At 36.9% G+C, this 20170-nt stretch overlaps 1 protein-coding gene across 3 annotated transcripts in view; it reads left to right on the forward strand.

The window, feature by feature from the left end:
• Positions 1-14923, forward strand: part of VRK1 (VRK serine/threonine kinase 1) — a 35778-nt gene extending 20855 nt beyond the window's left edge. For 2 of the 3 annotated variants that reach the window (XM_027673934.1, XM_027673935.1), the window contains exons 12-13: positions 3475-3568; positions 13602-14923. In XM_027673934.1, the coding sequence (XP_027529735.1) occupies positions 3475-3568; positions 13602-13684 (177 nt within the window). In that variant the 3' untranslated portion in view covers positions 13685-14923. Of the gene's footprint in view, positions 1-3474; positions 3569-4696; positions 4811-13601 lie in introns of those variants that run through there. The other variant, XM_027673936.1, reaches the window with a different exon arrangement.
• Positions 14924-20170: the final 5247 nt, after the last annotated feature.

Below are 20170 nucleotides of genomic sequence, written 5' to 3' on the forward strand. Positions count from 1 at the left end.
CTGCTTACTGACACAATCAGCAGTGTGTTAAAGATGGGGAAAGAGCAGAAAAGAAAAAAAGCTGTAGGATTCTAAAGTCTGAGGATGTATGTCCAGCTTTTCTTACTTCTTTTTGCCCAGTAAATAGTATTTTGGCTAAAATTATACAGCTGTGGTCTCTATACAAGTATTTTCTACTGAACTGCATGTAAAGGTCTGTCCCAAAGGAGAGTTCATTAGCATAAGTTCTTCTGTTCCCCCCATGGTTTGACATGGCTTGAGACCTGTATTTTGGGGAAAAAAGATAATCTGTTTTTAATGGTTGGCTGGTTTCTTTGCTGAATAAGTTGGCCTGCTGCAGAGCCAACATCTGTGACCTTTATTGTCCTTGTCCAGCAGAGATGTCTGGTGCACATTTTCAATGGAATAAAACTTCAAAAATCTTATTTCTTTAGCCAGTATCAATCAAGACCATTCCCAAAGGGTGGAATAATACTTTTTCATAGGTTCTTACCTACTGGCATCAAATAGGAGCTCGTTTTTACATTGGGGTTTTTTTTGTTGTTTTTTTCTTACTCTGAGGAACCATATGCATGGTCAGCTTGCTCAATTGTCACAAATAAGTTCAAGCACTCGGATAAAACAATGAGTATTACTGGCCTGTTTGAGTAAGTGTTTTCAGCGGTCTGCTTCCTGGTTCAGTGGACTTCATGCTACTTCTTGCCAGCAACTGCTGGAGTGACCAGACAGAATAAGATTGATGGACATCAGGTTGGCATACCTTCTTGCTTTTGACCAAACACTGGAACATATGACTCTTCCTTCTATGTAGGATTTTGTAGGCCTTGTAACAGCAGTGGTATAGGCTAGGGTAGAAGAATAGATTGTGTCAGTCCTTTCTGGGCTGAATTTTTCACTTTTCTTCAAGAATGAATGAAAAGAGGGTCTTCCCTTCCAGAATATATCTTTGGGAACTCATGCTACTCGATTTTCTTCCAGAGGCTATCAGACATTAAGGAGAGTCTAATAGAACAGGAAGACAGTTTGTGCAAGTTGAGAACAGCTGGACACTTAAAAACACGGAGGAAGAAAGAAAGAACGTAAAATGTTAATTAAAATTATGTATATTTTCAGCTGTGATGGGGAGCTCAACCTGATGACTTAGAGTTTTAAAATAAGCTCCAGATTCCAAACTTTGTTAAAATCTGCTTTCCATAAAGATAATTTACCATTGATCAGTAGTGTCTTGCTTCTGAGAGCCAGTAATCTTCTAGCACATGCTGGATTTCTTTTGATTTGCTTAATGTCTGCTTTGGAAAAGAAAAATGGAGTCTGGCATCTATCTTTGAGAAGATTGTGACCTCTAATACAGAATATCTGTGACATTTTGGTTCTACTGACCTTTTAGTCACGACAGATCTTAACACGCCCACTCTTCACTTCTTTGGTGCAATCTACCATATTTTCTTAAATCAGTTATATTTGGTGTTCTGAAGTTGTGCTGTTTCATAGCTAGGAGACAATATTTCTAGCTTCTGTGTAAATACATTCTTAGAATTTAGGAGTCTCCTGTGCTTTCAGCTTGTATAGATAATTGAACCATGGTGGGCATTATATGTTGCATATAAGGATGGTTGTTCTGCAATCTCAGTATGTTATCTGGGTAAAATACACAGATGTCTGCTTTATTAAAAGTTAGCATTTTATTTTCTATATCATGACTCAAGTTTTCCCAGATGTGAAAGTAAATGAAAAACAGTCCACCGTTCTGTTCTGCTCAAGGGTTTTTTTTTTGTTTTGTTTTTTTGTTTGTTTGTTTGTTTGTTTTGTTTTGTTTTGTTTTCTTCTGTAAATGCATGTTGGTTTGTGTGTGGTATTCTATAATAGTTCTAGCAAAACAAGAAGCTAGCAGTACTGGGAGTTGAAGGAAGTATTTTGAGCTCTTGACTAAATTATTTAGTGCAAGGAGCACATCTTGCCGTTGTTCAGTGCTGAAGAGTTGCTGGGAAATATTGAGAGTAAAGTAACCTGGAAAAATATAGGTCTTACTGATTTTTGGTTCCTTCTAATGGTTCCGATGTGCAGGTGCTGCTTTTGTCAGATGAGTGCTGCCTGATTTCTACTGCTATGTAATTCACCTGCATCAAGATTAAGAAACCACTTTTTATTAAATAAGCTTGGAAACAAGATAAATGTATTTTGCTTTTGTGTAGCATGTATTGAATATCTGTTTTTCTGATGAGCGTTTAAAATGTTTCCTAGTACAATTGGGAGGAATGCATTATCTCTCGTATAAAAGCAGTGCAGTGCTGAAATAGTCCTCCTTAATTTTGGTCAGAATGAACAAAAGTGTCTGTGTTTATTCCTGCCTAATGCATCACAAATCTGCTGACATGCTAACCTTGGAGTCTTGGCTGGCGGTAATCAGGCCTGTGCACCGGCAGGAAAGATGTACCTAATGCACTCCATCAGTGCAGTTTGCATATGGAAGTTCTCACAGGGGAGCTGCCCTGTGCCAGCTGAGGGTTACCTGCCCACTGCAGTTATTGTATGTAATTATCGAACCAATCTGTTCAGCCCAGCAGGGTTTAGATGGTAATCATGAAGCAACACTTTGGAAAGGAAAGATGTAATGCACTCTCCCCTTCTCTCGTGAGCTGTGTGAAGTTGTAGCCACTTTTAAAGCTGTATTAGTAAAGCTCTAGTCTTACACAATTAAGAAAAAAAACTAAAAAAAAAAGAAAAGGTAAACTCTTCTGTGTTCATCACTTTTCATCTGTGTCTGATACAGGTCAACTCATCCTTTGCAAAAATCATGGCTTTAAAACAATAATTTTCAATAACCACTTTAAAAATACTTTGCAACAGCAAGATTAATTGTAATACACAGATAATAAGAGTTCTGTCCATTTAGAGGTTTTAAGATAATGTATCTTGAATAGAGTTCAGATTCCCAAGTACCTCTCTTTGGAACAGACTGCACAGTTGCTATTAGGAAAAAAAAAATGTACTGTCAGTGGGTATGAGCTACTTTTAAGCTGTGCAAAGAAAGCCTTAAGAAGCCAAATCCAGATAAACTTGAATTTAATGAGATGTAATTGCTTTTAAAAAAGCAGGCATTATGAACTTGATGTAAAATGTTTTCATGTGTTCTTTAAGATTTTTCAGTTTGCTCCTTTGTAACAGTGATTCAATGTAAATTAAAAAAACCAGGTTTTGATCATAAAGACTCATGTTTTCATACATTAAAATTTCAACGCCTAAAGTGATCTGCAGATAGGGGAACTGTCCTTTTAAATTGTGTGTTGCTTAGTACTAGAATTCTTGTGTTAATATACAGAAAAATTTTCTCTATGACTGGAGACATTTTATAATATATGAAGAAATAATGCTTAAAATTAGGGAATATCTTGTGAAGATAAGATATTTTCTACTTGGTATGGTCTTTCCTGCTCTTGAGTTCAATTACTTTTTTTCTTATTTTTTTTTCTTCAGAAAAGAAGAAAGGCAGCAGCTGCAGCCAGTGAGAGCACTGAGGTAGATATGGAAGATACAGGAAGTCCAGAAAAAAAGAAAGCTACTTCTTCTAGTAAGTCAAGAGATCGTTCTGACAGTCACATGTACTGGTGTGGCAGGATACCTTGGCTAAGGGCCAGATTCCCACATAGCCACTCACTCCCCTCCTCAGTGGGACAAAAGGAGAAAATAGAATGAGAAAACTCATGAGTTGAAACAAAGATGGGAAAATTTATAACTGTTTACTGTTGTGGGCAAAACAGACTCAACTTGGGGAAAATAAATTTAATATATCACAAATTAAAATAAATTTGGGTAATAACAAAGCCAAACATTAGGAAAACACCTTTCCTTCCCCCAGGCTTAACTTAACTACTTTACTCTAAACTCATCTACCACTCTCCCTGTTCAGTGCAGGGGACATAGAGGGGAAGTGTGCTGTGGTTGCTGCAGAGCGTTTTCTCTCTGCTGCTCCTTCCTCCTTATATTTTCTCCCTGCTACAGTGTGAGGTCTCTCTTTTGGGCTGCAGTCCTTCAGGGGAAAAAAAAGAAAGTGGCCCTGTTTCTTCAGGAAATACCCATTTTCTCCAGTGTGGGCTCTCCCATGAGTTGCAGGGGCTCCATCCTGGATCATTCATGAGCTGCAGGCAATATCTCTTCTGGTGCAGTGGAGTACCACCTCCTCTTCTGACTTTGGTGTTCCCTCTGCTGTTTCTCACTCTCCTCCCTGAACAGCTACTCCCTGTCTGCCTGTCAAGTGGGTTTTTTCCCTTTCTTAAATGTTTTCACAGAGGTACCACAAACAAATTTGGCTCAGCTTTGGCCTACAGTGTGTTTGTTTTGGAGCCAGCTGGAAAGGGCTGTGTCGAACACAGGACAGCAGCTGGTGTCTTCCCACAGAGACTACCTCTGTAGCCAACCTTAGCTTACCAATACCCAGTCACATGGCCACAAAATACCCGGTAGAACCATTTACCTGTAACAGTTCAAGTGCTTTTGATCTTTCATAATTTCTTTCTAGATTAACTCTAATAATGTTGAAATATTTAAACTTTCTGTGTGAGAAAGGATTATGCTCCAGTTACATGCTGCCTAAAGCTGGTAGAATTGCTTGGTGATAAAAATTGGTCACTGAACCGTGTTCTTTTGCCATTGTTCATTCTCTGCTCCATTCTCATTTCTGTCATTTCATCTTGTCCAGTTCACTGTTAGAAAATGCTGACTCTTCAGGATTCCTCATCACAGCGTGTTAAAGCCAAGGGCTAGCAGCAGCAGCTTCCAAAAGCAAGCGTGTTTGAAGTCGAGGAAAGGATCAGCTATAAGGATAGAAAATGTTGAAGCTATTATTTCAACATAATTTGGCATAGTTTCAGTGTTGTCTGGAAAAAGTCAAAGTAGGATTATTGAAAATCCAAGATCAGAAATCTTCAATAGATCTGTGTAGGGTAAGGTGGTGGTGAGTGTCCAGTCAAACAGGTTTCTGGATCTAACTTTCTAATGCCTTCATGTAGATGTGAACTGGTTTCAAGTAATTGCAAAGATATTTTTCCTAAAGAATTTTTGATTCATACTTTCAAGTAAAATACTAGATGTTGTCTGTGGTCAAGTAGTCTAAAAATAATAAAGCAGTAGCTGAAATCTACCCTGAAACAAGTCTGCTAGTTTAAAAAGGGTATGGTGAAGGAATATGGCAGGATGGGAAGCTGTAACCTTTCAAGCACAGTAGTAATATTGGTAAGGTATGGATTTACCATAGTATATTTACTCCAACTGTATGGTACAAAATATAAGGAATGAAGCTCATGTTATTTCACGAGGTGACACTGCTTTGTTTATTTTCAGCTGTTCATATTATAGAATTCTAATCATTAAAACCAGTGACTATTACTTGTCTTTTGAATTGTTGACTTCAATTTATTATGAATTTTCTAGTCTGTCAGTGGCTGAAAAAGTATTAATTGGATTATATTTTCTTTCAAGGCAATACAATTATATTATGCTGACATTTATAGGTTTTTTTGAATAACATTTTAGATGTTATTCAAGACCTTTTAACAAAATATTTAATGCAGCTGACTGTTTTCTGTTTGTGATTTAATACACGTGTGCAGAACATTCTTTCATTCTATATAATATATTACATACTTTTTTCCTGAGATTGTAGATTGCAATTCTCAGAGATGAAAAAGAACTTGAGGAATCTCAATCCAAGTGGTAGCATCAGCTTTTTGTAAATGCTGAGTTTTTTCCAGAGTAAGTAAAGGTACTGGGGAGGCTGTATATATTTTCAACATAAGCTTCAATTAAAAAAGCCTCTTCTTGCCAATTCAATAGAGTTAGAGGTGAAATGGTTCTAATTTCACCTTTTTGTATTACTCAATTTAATGAATACCAAGTGGGGGGAGTATATCAAATGATTTCAGGTGAAATGTGATACATATATTTATCCATTCGGTTCTCTCCAAATTTGGAATTAAAAACTTTACCACCTATTACATGATTCATAAACTTGTGTTAAAGGAAAGGGCAACTGTTTCATAATCTTCTGATTTTGATGCTACTGATAATTTGAAAACAGCTGATCATTATAGAAATACTTACAACTGACTAGTTTTTTGTTACCATGGACTTGTTTCTCCATTATGTGATTAGTCCTGTGACTAAAAAAAATCTTGAATTTCAGTAAAACAGGTATTTACTTGGTACTTCTTAGTTGTAGAATTTAAAGTTTAATCATACAGGAACATTTTAGAAGTTCTTGAAATTCTATTTTATTGGTTTCTAAGGGGGATAAATATGGTGGGATAGGGATTACTCTTCAGATATTCAAAAAACATCTCAAGGAGTGGCAAGAGGAGCTGTGCAGCCTCTTGCTGTTCATCTCATCAGCATTAACTATATCTGACTATGCAGTTTTTCTAATCCAGTCCAAAAGATTAGTTGTCCCCAAAAGATCCTGTTCAGTTGTGCAGGACTTGGAGTACTCCAGGATGCTCAGTGGCTACAGGGACTCTGTCAGTGATTAAATCTGCTACTACTGGGGCTGGGGAGCCACCAGACTTGGTGGAGGAGGAAGAAAGAATGGCAGTGAGAAAGGACAGACATGTAGAAATTCTTGCTTCTGCCATCAGCTCTCCCTTGTTGTTCTCAGCATAAGAGTGGCCACATCAGAGGAGGTCATTAAAGTCCTTCTCTTCCAGTCGTGTCAGCCACCAGTGTTTCTACAGCTGTCAAGTCACTCTTCTTTTTAAAAGAAACACAAATTCAGAAAGCCCTTGAGAAACAAGTTCTGCTGTACTTCAAAATAAGTTGCACAAAATTTGGTGGAATTCTTAAATTGTTTTTTATTTATATTAATATGTTATCAGCTTTTTCTATTTTTTTTTTCCTGTGATAACTGCAACCCATGGGCTTTCCTGAAAGGTGAAGTTTTACAGGGTATCCTTTAGTAAGTAATATGGATGATGTTGAAGTATTATATTAGCCGATGTGTCTTCACTAGGAAAAATTCTGTCAGAAGACAAGAAGTTTTTTTACCACTCTGTTACAGCTCCATTTTCAGTATTAGCTGCCTTCATGTACGGTAGTAAAATACACAGAAAATACACAGGCTTATAAGTGATGGTACTGTTAAAGCAAAACACCAAATTTTGTCATACACTGTGTGTATCCACCAATGCTCATGCAGGGGTGTCGTGCATAATATTAATAGGACTAATATGCTTATTTTTGATTAGTTTCTTGGAATAGGCAGATAGTATAGGCATATTCAGTGAAAAATCACATAAATGCTGGAAAAACAAGAGTTTTATGAAAATTTTTGAATAATCCTAGGTTCAAAGCTACAAAAGAAATAAAACATCTACCTCTGGCAGATTTTTTTTTTGATCTTGGGGTAAATGTAGATTGGATTATAGCAATACAGAATTTTTTTAGAATAGCCTTTTTCATTTTCTGTTGTGAGTTTTTAGGACAGTTTTGGGGTTTATTAATTAGGACAGTAAAAAGAGAAATGCTGAAGTAGATATGGCAATAAAAGTACTGTTTTTTTAAATGTACTTTTGAATAGTCAATACTACTAGGGCTAGGAATTCTGCATGTCTGTATTGCTGGATAGTATCTACCACTTTAAGGCCTTAACTGGGATTTTTGGTTACTCCTGCAGTATAAATAAAGAACTAAGTGAACAGTTCCAATATGAAAACAGTCATACTGATGGATTGGTTAGAAGGCATTCCCAATGAAGATTTAATAGTATTTCTCAATTAATAGGTACTTAGCTTTATGTTTACTTACATTGCATGGCTTTGCATAAATCAGTATCTGGGTTATTGTCTTAAATCTTTTTTTCTTTATTAAAGCAAGATTTATCACTTAATGTTGGACTAAATCTTCACTTTGGCGAATTTTTATACTTAGGCAATTACTGACCTTGTTGTCAAGCTTTAGGACAAAGCAAATCATGTTGTTTTTTGAGCTTGTTTATAGTGCCAGTTGATACTTGTCTTTCTACCATACCAGTGCCCACATTCTAGGTAGATTTTTTTTAACTTCATAATCTTATACCCTAAAAAACCTTTTTTTCTGCAAAATCTGTACTGCACCATAGTTCTAATTGTGTTATTCATCTGTTCCTTCTTGTGAAGGATTTGGTATTAACTAGTATCTGTAACAGACTCCAGGAGTAAGTAGGTATTAGTCTTAAGACTGGGTATCCATCTCTGTGTCTAGTCACTGAAAGATCTGTCCCGTTCTTAGCCTTCCCTTACCTGTGTCAGAAATGTTGCAAGTTAAATGTTCTAGTAGAAGAGTTACATGATCTGGTTAAAAACACGTGCTGTGATGTTGTACCTAGAAATTAACAGGAACATTTGGGTTTTAAAGCAGAGAAATACTGCTTTTGGTTGCCTGAAATATTGACAAACTCACTTCTGTATTTTTCATTAAGTATATTCAAACACAATATTTGATCTGTCTTTTTATGGCCTGCCCCAAGATTGTTTGAGAATCTTTAAAAGCTATTTAAATTAGAAAAGGTAAGGTAGGGGGTGCTTTTAAGTATAAAGATTCTTAAATATTACGGTTAGGAAAGAAAATATATTTGGTTTAGATTTAACTTATCGTTGTGGTTCTTCCTGAATAATAGTTTTTCTTGGCAATTTGCAAGTGACAAATTCAGTGAGAAGCATCTTGAACATGTTCCACTTATCTTAATAAAGAGACAAAATTAATGTCCAAGATGTAAAATATGGGAGTGTTCCTGTGTGCTCCTGTGTCTGCTTGGAACACAGTTTTGTACTTAGTCTACCATTATATTTTAAACTTATTTCTGTTTAATATCTTCAGACCATTTCGAGCACATAAACACATTTAAAATGTAAATAATTGAAGTTCCTTGTTACATTTCATGGGACTTTGTTGTGTTTGCTGCTGTAAAAAGTATTAAATTAAAACAAAACACCTTCTGAAGAATATTTTCCATGACTAAGGTTTTGTATAATGACTTTACATGTAGAACTAAGTCATTTAAGAAAAAAAGTGATGTCTACTTTTTGTGTCGTTTTCCTGTGACCTGAAGATGTATTGCAGTGTGCTGAACAAGTATTGCAATTCAAACTCAGATATATAATTTGCAAGTCAAATTTTTCTCCAGGAAAGAAAAATTGTACTGCAGTGACTCAGAACTTTACAGGGAACTAACCTTTTTCAAGATTGCAAGTAATATATTTGAATTAAACTTTTTTCCTCCTGCAAAAAGAGGAGGACTAGTTTTAGACACATTCTGCATGGAACTACTTATTTATATTATGTGTGTACAATTGTGTTTTGGAATGTCTTCAGTAAAGCAATTTTTTCAAATAGAAGTAAACCAGTTTCAATTTCATCTGGAACAATTTTATATTCAAATTTTTAAAAGAACACTCATAGATTTGATGTTATCTGTAAGAAATACACAGGCATAAAGTCATCAAATAATACACAGTTGTCTTCTGATGTTTTTCCGTATGAGAATATGAAATGTATTTGCTTCATTTGTTGCAGGAAAGAGAGGACTTGTAAGAACAGAGTACCTAAAGCCAAGACCCATCCCATAAATTTACAGACTTTCTTCTCTCTCATTCCCACCCTACAATCATGTATTCCTTGGAATTCAAATCCATGTTTGCTTTCTTCCAGTCCCTTTGTTCTTTTTTCCTGAGTCATATTTCTGAATTTTTTGTAGAAAAAGAACTGCTGAGAAAAAAGAACACACTGGGTAACCAAAACTACTATTTGTCACCCTTGCAATTTCTTCAGCAGCCTTCAGAGTCCTGAAAAAGTGTTGTTTGAGAAATGTTACAAGTTTTTCTCAGTTATGCAGGGATTCCCTGGCTGAGTTGGGAAAGAGCTTGTCAGAAGACTTCATTCTCTTCCTTATCTCATCTTCTTGAAGGAAAAGTAGCTCTTCATTGGCACCATATTCAAACTGCTCAAACTGCTTTGAGAATGGTGGTGTTTAACTCTCCTTAAATGCTGCAGCCTGGCTCAAATTCCCATTTGATGTTTGCAGCTGGTTACTGAGTGTAGTCTTTCAGCTTCCAATACTGGAAATATTTTTTTCCTTAGTCCTTCCATATGTAAATAGCAATTCCATTCTCTTGTTTCCCTTTTCAGTTTCATGATTGTAGAAGCCTTCTAAGGGGTAGTTGAAGGAAAAGATCTCCTAGAGAGCCATCTAGCAAGATGACTTGGTTATTTGATATGAACAAAGACAGCTGAAATATATAACTGAAGCACATTTTGCAAGAGAAAAGGGATCTTGTGGTCAGTGGAAGAATTTTGAGTAACTGGCAGTCCTAAATTTATCTGCTTTGGAAATCATGAGTCCATATTTAATTCCTTAAATTAGTAACAAAATTATTCTTGGGATTGATTTATTGCACTGAGATCTGATATAGTAGCATATGCAAGGTCACATCTAGTAGACTAGGGACAGCTGTGTTAGGTCAGTGGCCCTCTCATTCCTACTTCTTCTCTTTTTAGGTTAACTGTGGCAATTCATCGTATTTGGCATGAAGTTGCCAGTATTAAAGAAATGTCAGTCCTGTCATAAGACTGTCCCGCTGTGGCACACTGGGTGTCGATACAGAAATGATGATTAAGCTTCAAGTGTGTGGAGTCTAGTCTGAGAACATCTCTTCCAGAAATCACTTGAGAATTCTCCACCACATCTCCCACCACTCCAGATTTACCGACCTTTGTTTCTTAAAGAGTTAAACATATAGCAAAATGTGTGTGTAAGGTTATGCACGTGTGCACAGACATTAGGTTTAGAGGTTTTTTTGAGAAAGGAAACCTTGCAGTGTCTGAGCAGTGTACTCAACCACTTGGGCTTTTTTCAGGGCCAAAGATGTTAGCTCTGTTGTTTAATGATGATTATTATAAGTCTAATTTAAGAGCTCGCACAGACAATTGCTGGAACTCTTCAGGCATTAGCCAGAGACCAGCATGTACTCACCCTTTGTCAGGTGTAAATTCAGCATATGCAAGTGATGCAGTTGCTAACCTCCAGCATACCTGCTACTAGATATTTTTCACTTACCTGATGTTTGCCTAAAGTCTGCGTGGTTCTGTTTTCAGATATTCTGACCTATAATGTACCTAAAAAGTCACCATTAACACCTAAATCATACCTATTTCATCTGCTTGGTATCCGTGTTTTCATGTTCAGAATCTCCCACTGTCTTCCTTTCTATTAAAGAAGGCAGTTAAGTGGGAAATTTAGGACTCTGGTTTTACCAGAGGAACCTCTGTCATTTTATAGAAGCTTTCATTTTTTTCACTCGAACACAGTTGTATTTCTCTTAGTCGTAAGACTTATGCATGTTTCTAAAATGGTGTATGGAGCATTAGAAGATGAGATGAGACATCTGTGCACCAGTCTAATCAATTTATATTGGTGTTAATCTTGACACATACCAAAATTTTATCTTAAAACCTCTATGATTAAAATTCTAAAACATCCCTGGTCAATACTACTTGTAATACTTAACTCTCCTTACTACTACAAAGGATTTGATAAGGCAGATTATTTTCTCTAGATGTTTATAGTACCTAATACGAATTTGCCTTAAGCTTAGTAGTTGTCCTAGACACTATGGACATGAAAATAGTTAAATAGCTCTAATTTTGTGCAGCAGTCCTTTGCACATCACATCTCTCTTCCACTTTTTTTTACCTTCTTCAGATAAACTAGTTAAATTTTTTGTTTGTTTGTTTTTGTTAAAAAGCTGGAAACCATTTTGTTCTCCATTTTTCTCAGAGCTTTCTTGAAGGGTAGAGCCCAAAACTATACACGGTACTGCTGGGTTTCATAGAAATTGGTTTGGTTTGCATTGTTCTCTGCCTCCTTGCTTTCCCCAAGTTTACTCATTGAGGTTGAATGATCAGTGACTCATACTGTTCAAAGGCTGTTGTCTTAAGCAAACAGCTTCTGTCTTAAGGACTTCTATGAAGCTCAATTCTACCTTTCTCTTTTGCCTGTACAGTTGAAAGGAATGGTGAAATTACAGGTAGTTTTACAAGCAAGAACTGAAGTAGTTAGGCATGCTATCTTCAAGAAAGAATTTAGGATTTAAAAAAAGTGTTAAAAAAACCCCAAAACATGACTAGGAGATGAAAAACATTTCATTGTTACTGTATTTGTAAAAAGGTAGGAATTTTTATTGTGTGTAATATTTTTTGTCAAAGTGACTACAGTTAAACGTGATTCACAGAAATGAGCTGTGGTGTTTTGTTTTCTTCCTTTTCCCTGCTAGTGGGCAGGAAAGAATCAAAGAGCAGGCACGTTTTTGTTATTGCTTTTAGGTATGGTCTCTTTGAACAACCTGCTTGCCAGGTTTACTAGGAGTCTTACTTAGATGTCATTATTCATTACCTTTGCTAAAAAAATATTGTCAAGTAGTAGCTTGAATCTGTAGGTAAAGTTACACTGATAGCTGAGCAGATTTAACAGCTTGACATTGCCAAACAAAAATCTTCCTTTTTTTCGCCTGTGTGCCTTCCACCTCCCCTTGTATAAGCTCCATTCAGAATGCTTGAAGATGCCACACCTCACTAAACTACCAAACCAAACAAATTTCTTTCTAAGTGCCCTGGTTACAACTGAGATAATTTTCTTCCTTATAGCTGTTACAGAGCTGTGTTTTGGATTTAGTATGAGAATAATGTTGATAACACAGATGTTTTAGTTGTTGCTGAGCAGTGCTTACCTTAAGTCAAGGACTTCTCAGTTTCCCATGCTCTGCCAGTGAGGAGCTGCACAAGAAGCTGGGAGGGAGCACAGCCAGGACAGCTGATCTGAACTGGCCAAAGGGATATTCCACACCACAGAACGTCATGCCCAGTATATAAACTGGGGGAGTTGGCTGTGAGGTCCGATAGCTGCTGGGGGCTGAGCTGGGCATCGATCAGTGGGTAGTGAGCAACTGTATTGTGTATCATTCATAGATTGGGGGGTTTTTGTGTGTGTGGTAATGCCTCTCTTTTTACTTTTATTATTATTGCATTTTACTTTATTTGAATTATTAAACCCTTCCTATTTCAATCCATGAGTTTTTTTCCTTTTTCCGATTCTCCTCCCCATCCCACTGGGAGGGAGGGGAGGGGGAGTGAGTGAATGAACTCTGCATGGTAGGTAGTTGCTGTCTGGGGTTAAACCATACCAGGTTATGAGCTGGATCACCTTAGCACAAGGTCCAAAGAGCACCAAAAATGACTTCGTACTGGAAGGCATTATAGAACTAAAAGTTGGCACATGACGAGCAAGAAGGGGTTTAGATTTTGAGAAGGATCTGATTCTTTTGGTGAAGGTGAGCTAAAAAAAGTGGCTCAACTCCACGTAATGCTACTCTTGGAGAAGTTGAAGTGTGCAACATGTTTTTTAGGAGAAGATAATAGCTGTAGATTCTTCTATGTCCATGTTTTGTTCCCCATCCCCCCGCTCAAAGTTCAATGAATGATATGAGTTGATCTATCCTCTTAAAGGCTAAAAGTATTTTCTTGTGATCTGTTTTTGCCATTTTATTTAACAAAAGGTCTGTATTTTTGTTTTGTTTGAATTGTAGATGCAGTAGCTACCAGAACCCGGAAGATGACCTCACCAAAATCCAAGAAAAGCACAGCAACCAGAAAGAGAGTCCAGAAGTAAATAATAGATGGAGCGACAAATTAAGTTGCTCTGTGGCTCATTTCTGTTTTGTTTTTTTTTTTTTTTTTTGTAGCACTGGAATCTTTTTCTTTCCTTTTTAAATGATGAATCCTGTAAAAACATGGACTGCTGTTTGTACCTGGTTTTGAAGAATAAATGTTTTATTAAAATATTTGCATAATTTATGTATACTTAAATACTAATGCAAAATTTTGCCAACTTTTGAAGTGGGGATGCATTTTTATTCTTCATATAATGAATTGTTGTCTTAAAGGCAAACTAAAAGAAAGTGCTTTTTTTCTGCTTTATAATGTAGAGATAAAGCCTTATTTAATAGTTTCATTACGGGTACTATATAGGGAACAGCAGTGTTGCATCTGATTTCTCCTAGTTTTGAGTAAAGTCTTACTGGAGGTCACTTAGATGTACACTGAGATGAAGTGTGAAATGGCAGAAATATCTTTTAAATGTTTCTCAAGTGTTTGAATAAAAAACAGAACATAAAACAGACATCACATCCTTCCATTCTAGTTTGTATAAAAAGCATTTGAACAATTCTTTGGAAGACAGGTAGTGAATTTTAGCTATTTTTTTGCATACTATTTGTGTTTGTATCACTTTTCTAATTATTCAGAGTTTCTCTGGAAAGAAATAGACCAGACACAGGGCCCAGGGCAAAGAAAAGAACCAACCAAACACCAATGCCTATTCTCAACAGCCCCCTCAGGTTTTCTTTTTATATTAGTGAAAAGGCTAGAAAAGTTGTAACTGTGAAGAACTTTACACAGTGTCTAGTTCCAATGAAATATTGACTCACATCTGCTTCTCATAACAACATAATGGTTTACCTTTTTTAATAGTTGAGGAGCGTATAATCTTCCAAATCTTTTGTGAAAGTACTTCCTTGCTTAGCTTTGAGTCTTCAGAGTTGTAAGTCAAAAAATAGTGTTGAATTTCAGTGTGAAATACCACTACTTTTCATTTAGATACTGCAAAATGCACATAATTAAGGCATGAGCATCATTCTTATCAGGGAGACTACTTTGTGAAAGTTTGATAAACCAAAAGGAATCCGTATGAGCCAATGAACATTGTATTTGTGTGGATGTCCAGCTTGCTTGATTGTATAATGTCTGGGTAGCTACTCACTAGAGTAAGTATGTTTTAGCATGAAATGTTGAATGAATATGTTTTGAAACAAGGGAAACAATTTTTTTGAAATAAAACTGGAATACCATATTTAAAAGGTCCTTTCTCATTTCTGTTGACTGCTACACAAACTCATTTTCCTGGGGTATTAGCAAAGTGTAGCTGACAACTTTTAAGCATTCTCTTTGTTTCAGATGTAGACGTAGGGCTGCTAAAGCCTCTCGCATATTTAAAACTCGTCGAATCAAACTATCATTTTAATGACTTTGTTTAATCATTTTGTTCAGAAAGTATGTTACACTATTCTGAATAGCTATTGTCAGGAAGGCATATTATATTCTCTTGCTTGTCACATACTCAAAGTTAATGTCTTCTTTTGTACTTCAGTTGTTTGACATTTTATTTTTTTAGTAACCTATTTACCAGTAAACTTCCTTTCTTTACTTTCCACGTTTTCAAGGAGCATGTTTTATTTTGACACTACCACAGCCAAATGCAACAAACACAGACGTTTCAGGATATCTGAAAAGAATGTTTTGAGGTGCAAATTTCATGAGCCACCACTACCTCCTTCCACCCCAAAAATGTCCTGGAAAAAGATGTCCTGGCAAGTGTTCTGTGAAGAAAAAAGGTCCTTTCCATTCTAGGTGAATGTTGTTTTAGGGCTTGTCTCTGCTCACAAGACACTGCAAAACTACAGTGTTCACAGGCAAGTGACTGCTGTAACTGCTGTGGTGGTTGAAGCGTGGGACGGTCAGGAGGAGCCGGGGAAGGCTGTGATAACACCCGCAGTGCTGCCGTATGTATGGCATACAGTGTGTGCTTGCACACACATGTTTTTGCTGCTTTGCAGAGCACTGATGGGGAAATACACCACTTTATGAGAGGTGGAGGATGTAGTAGGATTTTGTTGACATCCCTGTTTGAAAGTAAAGCCCCTAACACAAAAGAGGCAAAGCTGCCTTTAGACTGCATTTACTGCTCTTGATGACTCCAGTTGTGTGTAAATATTAGAAAACAGCAGGGTCCTGCATTCCAAGAATCACTTGAGCAGTGCCATGAAGACAAGTGTCCTTACTAGTATTGTAGTCATACTCCCAAGCTCTCCTGCTGTTTCTAATCTGTGCGCGCAGCCGTGAAAAAACTGGACTGACATTTACAGGCACAGCAGGGAGACACTTGAGTAGGGAATGTTAAAGACTCCGCTACCTACGTTTCAAAGTGGCCACCATACATGATAAATCTTCACAGGAGAACTAGTCGGCACTTCAGCTGATGGTGTAATGAGGATATTGATAATGAAGCTCAGAATTCTTCTTTTAGTGCTTGAACATTTTGCAGACAGATTGTTTATATTTTTCCCCTAATTTAAAATATCTGGTGAGAGAATCAAATTCAGGATGGGTATAAGATATTTTCTAGGTGGTGCTGATTTGATAATTTTTACAGGATTATTTCCCAATAAGTTAATATAAAATAATAGCATAATTCCCAGTATTTTTTGCAGTTAGCATTAAGAAGGGGGTCAGTTGCTTTCCTGAATAGTTTGACAGACTTTTCTCACTGTTTTGTCCCAGTGAGCTGCCAGATTTGGGATCCCATAATACCAGTAATGCAATTAGGTTTTCTGCACGTTGTCTGGTTGACTTCTCAGTTAAGAGTTTCTTTCCCTTTGGGAATAAGACTAGACAGACTGTCATTTGCTATTACTAATTCTGCTTAGCATTATCACTGGAGCTTTTTTGTAATTAGCTATCTTAGTTGGCTCTTAAATTTTAATAGCCAATTGAAGCTACATTTTAGCCAAGTTCCATATCTAAATTGCATTCAGTCCATTAACAAAGTTGGTTAAAAGCCTATTAAAACAAAAGCCAATATATGGTGGTTAGCACTTACATCTTTGCAGCAGTAGCAGTACCAGCCTCCAATGAATATTCTCGAGAAATGGCACTTCCTTCTACCAAAAGAAGTCACGAAGAATGACCAAGATTTGTTTTGGGAACAAAGGCTGATTATGCAGAATACTTGTAGAAAAAATTAATAAATCGAAATGTGTCTTTTCTGGAAGAAGGTGGGAGAGATGGCAGGGGGAGATGCAGAAGGGGGCAATTAATGGTTCTGCTCAGATTTGACAGGTTCTGGAAAAGCCAAATAAACAAAGTGATGTTTTTCTCCATTTCAGCTGATCAAAATTATTAGCAAAACCATCTGAAGCACCTTCTGGTGGAATTGTCATCTTGCTGAGTTTAGTTTGTAAAACATCCTGCCAGACATTAAAAAAACTGTAAGCATGCCAGCACATAGGCTCAGAGCACTGCTTCTCTAATTGATAGACCCTATAATTTTCTTTTTTTACTGAAGACCGTGGCTGGATACCTCAGCCTCCCAAGTAATTTAATGTAGCATCAGTCTGAATTTTTTATCACTAGTAGCATTTGTTTAAATTAGATTTTTCTCCTCTTTTCTTTCTTAAGGTGTAGACAGGAGATTAACAGCCTTTGGTTCATAGTGTGACTAATAATGTCTTTTTCTGACTTTCCTGCTTTAAAAAAAATCTTTACTGTTGTGAAGACATCAGATATTAATACTGCTACAGCTTTAATGGACAGTCTACCAGTTGCTGATGAGATGTTTCAAGTGTAGTTTGCAGTGCCCTGTATAGGTGATGATAGGTGAGTATCAGTAGCTTCATTGTCGGAGGTGTGAGGCAAACCCCAGATAGTGTCTGAATAACCAGTATATTTATTCTTTTACTAGAATATATAGTGGGACATCTAAATTAGAGTTTACAGAATGTAACAGTTCCATTGTAAAACGAGACACACAGCTGGTGCTCATTGAACATGAGTTCCTTATAGCTGCACTGTAACATCAAACTGTAAAATCTCTGTGGCAATAAGTGCCAATTCCTTTGTGTCCCATGATGTTTTGGGGGTGCTGGGCTCTTTGCAATGATGTGGTGCTCAGAGGGAAAAGGAATCTGTTCTGTCTGCCTCAGGACTGATTTTCCTGATGTCCTATCTCATAGGCAGAGAGAAAGCAAGATGTAGTGTTATCAACTTCTTTGGAAAGTCCTGGAGTTCTATTTGGGAATCTCATGGACAGCTTTATGCAACTGTATGCTAACTCACATCCATTTCAGTTTTCTTCACTGGTGCTTTCAAGATTCAGCAGCTGAAGATTTAGAAATGTGATTCCATGAATTCTCTGCTTCATTTTAGGCCTAAACCTCTGTGGATGATACCTCTATAGCACCATTCTGGAGTTTAGAAAAATGCGACAGCTCTAACTGGGTGCTACAAATGGACTAGTTTTCTCTGTGTGGATGTACCATGTTTTTAAATATGAAGTCACAAGTGTATTTCACTTGTACTTTCTCGTTGTCTGTGTCTCTTATCCCAACCAAAACCTATCTTCTTCCAGACTGGAGCATACTCTGCTCATGTAGTCTTCCATGCCAGATTTTAATGTCCTTGCATTAGTTCTACTGCGTACAAATACCTGAAGTGTTGTCAAATGGAACTCAAATTCCACAGCTGCCTAAGCTGCTGACAAGTGAATCCTGACAGCTTTTTCTTTACCACTGTGATTGCTGCAACAAGTCAATATTGAGGTTTTGCGTTCTCTCAGGGGTACCCGAAAGGGTAAAAGAGTTGTGGAGGAACTGTCATTTGATGGGAGAAAGATTCCCTCCTGTATTTTTACCCCTTGTCTTGGAAGGTCAGCTTTCCAACCCTGCAGACCTTAGCTGCTGTGATGGGCTTTCATAAGTATACTCAAAAGAAACTGATGAGAACACAATGAGACAGCTGTGAAGTACAGTAGAAGTGACAAGAAAATATAAATTTTTATGAACTTTCCTGAACTAATTCCTTTTGCCAGACCACTCCAGACAGGAAGAAGCTGGCACAGTGGTAATCTGCATCTGAAGCTTCTGAGCGAAGAAAAATACTTCCTTGGCAAATGAAGCAAGAAACACAGAAAATTAAGGATTAATATGTTCATTTATACAGAGGCAGTGAGAACACAATAACATGAAATACAACCAAGGAGGATGCATTTAAAAGACAAAAGAGCCCTGGAAGGGAAGGTACTTAGCTTTGTTCAGAATGCAAACTCTAACATGCAGTTCTGGGAATTGGTGAATAGCGCAGCTTAATGTTAAAAGAAATTGCTTCATACCACAAGAAATACACGATCTGTGTCTTGAAAACCTGAAGGTACTTTCCTTTCTCTTTCTGACGGGAGAGGAGTGGAACACTGGATCTACTTGAATGTAAGTAATCCTCCAGCTAATTTTGTCTATCTGCTTCTAAACCTGAACAAAAAATAGTGTAAGTAATAAACTGAATTCCTTTGACAAGGAATTCCTATCTGAAAACAGATATATCTATAAAAAAAATAATAATGCCTTTATTCTTACATTCTCACTAATCTCTCATTGTGGAGCTGTTTCCTTTGGAATGTGCAAATGTGCAATCCTTAACTCACTTCTAATAATGCTTGGCGATAACCATAGCAGAAAGTAGATAGTAAACAGCACCATATTTAGAAGACAAGGTGATGCTGAAAAGATCTTACTGATTCCTTCTATCACTGACAGCTGATCATCAGTAATTTCTAGTCTTTGCAGTTTTTTAATCAGTGTGGTCAAATGTGGAAGGAGACAGAATTTGAAATTCATCTCTTATCCAGACCAGGTATCACCTGATAAACCTCTTTGGAGACTGGCAACAATTTTTGCCTTTATTATTTTTATATATGAGCTGGTTCATGTGTAGCAGTGAGTTGTCTCACAGATTGCTTGTTTCCCTTCCTCATATCAAAGTCCTCCTAAAAACAGTTTCAAGATTTGTCATCCATTTCTGGTAAAAGCACAGCCAAAGGTTTTCTCTAAACCTTTCCAGAATACTTGGTTTCTCTGCATGGAAACTATTCTGTTTTGGGGATGGATTCCACTCGTTTGTATGGAAAGCCTGACCTTTCAGAGGTAGTAGTTCCCAAAATATTGTTGGAAGCCAGTAAGAACTGTGGGTAACCAGTATCTCTGAAAATCAAATTTATGTTTTCTAAAAGTGTACCCTTTGCCTGCAAGGAGGATAACGATATTTTTGGCTGTTAAGCACGCTGCTGAATTATCCTTAAAGATTTGAATTAGAAGTAAAATTGCAAGAGAGGCCCTAACAAGGAATGAGAAATTTATAAGTGAAATTAATTGCACACTATAACACAGTAACTGTTAAGCTAAACCATGGAACTTGGGCTTGAACTTGACATTCCTTGATTAACTAAGGGTACAGTGACCAAGTGAATGAGGCACCGCAGGAGTGAGAAATA

The sequence above is a fragment of the Neopelma chrysocephalum genome, unplaced genomic scaffold, assembly GCF_003984885.1.
Source record: "Neopelma chrysocephalum unplaced genomic scaffold, ASM398488v2 Primary Assembly neopelma1_24, whole genome shotgun sequence".
Taxonomy (NCBI): domain Eukaryota; kingdom Metazoa; phylum Chordata; class Aves; order Passeriformes; family Pipridae; genus Neopelma; species Neopelma chrysocephalum.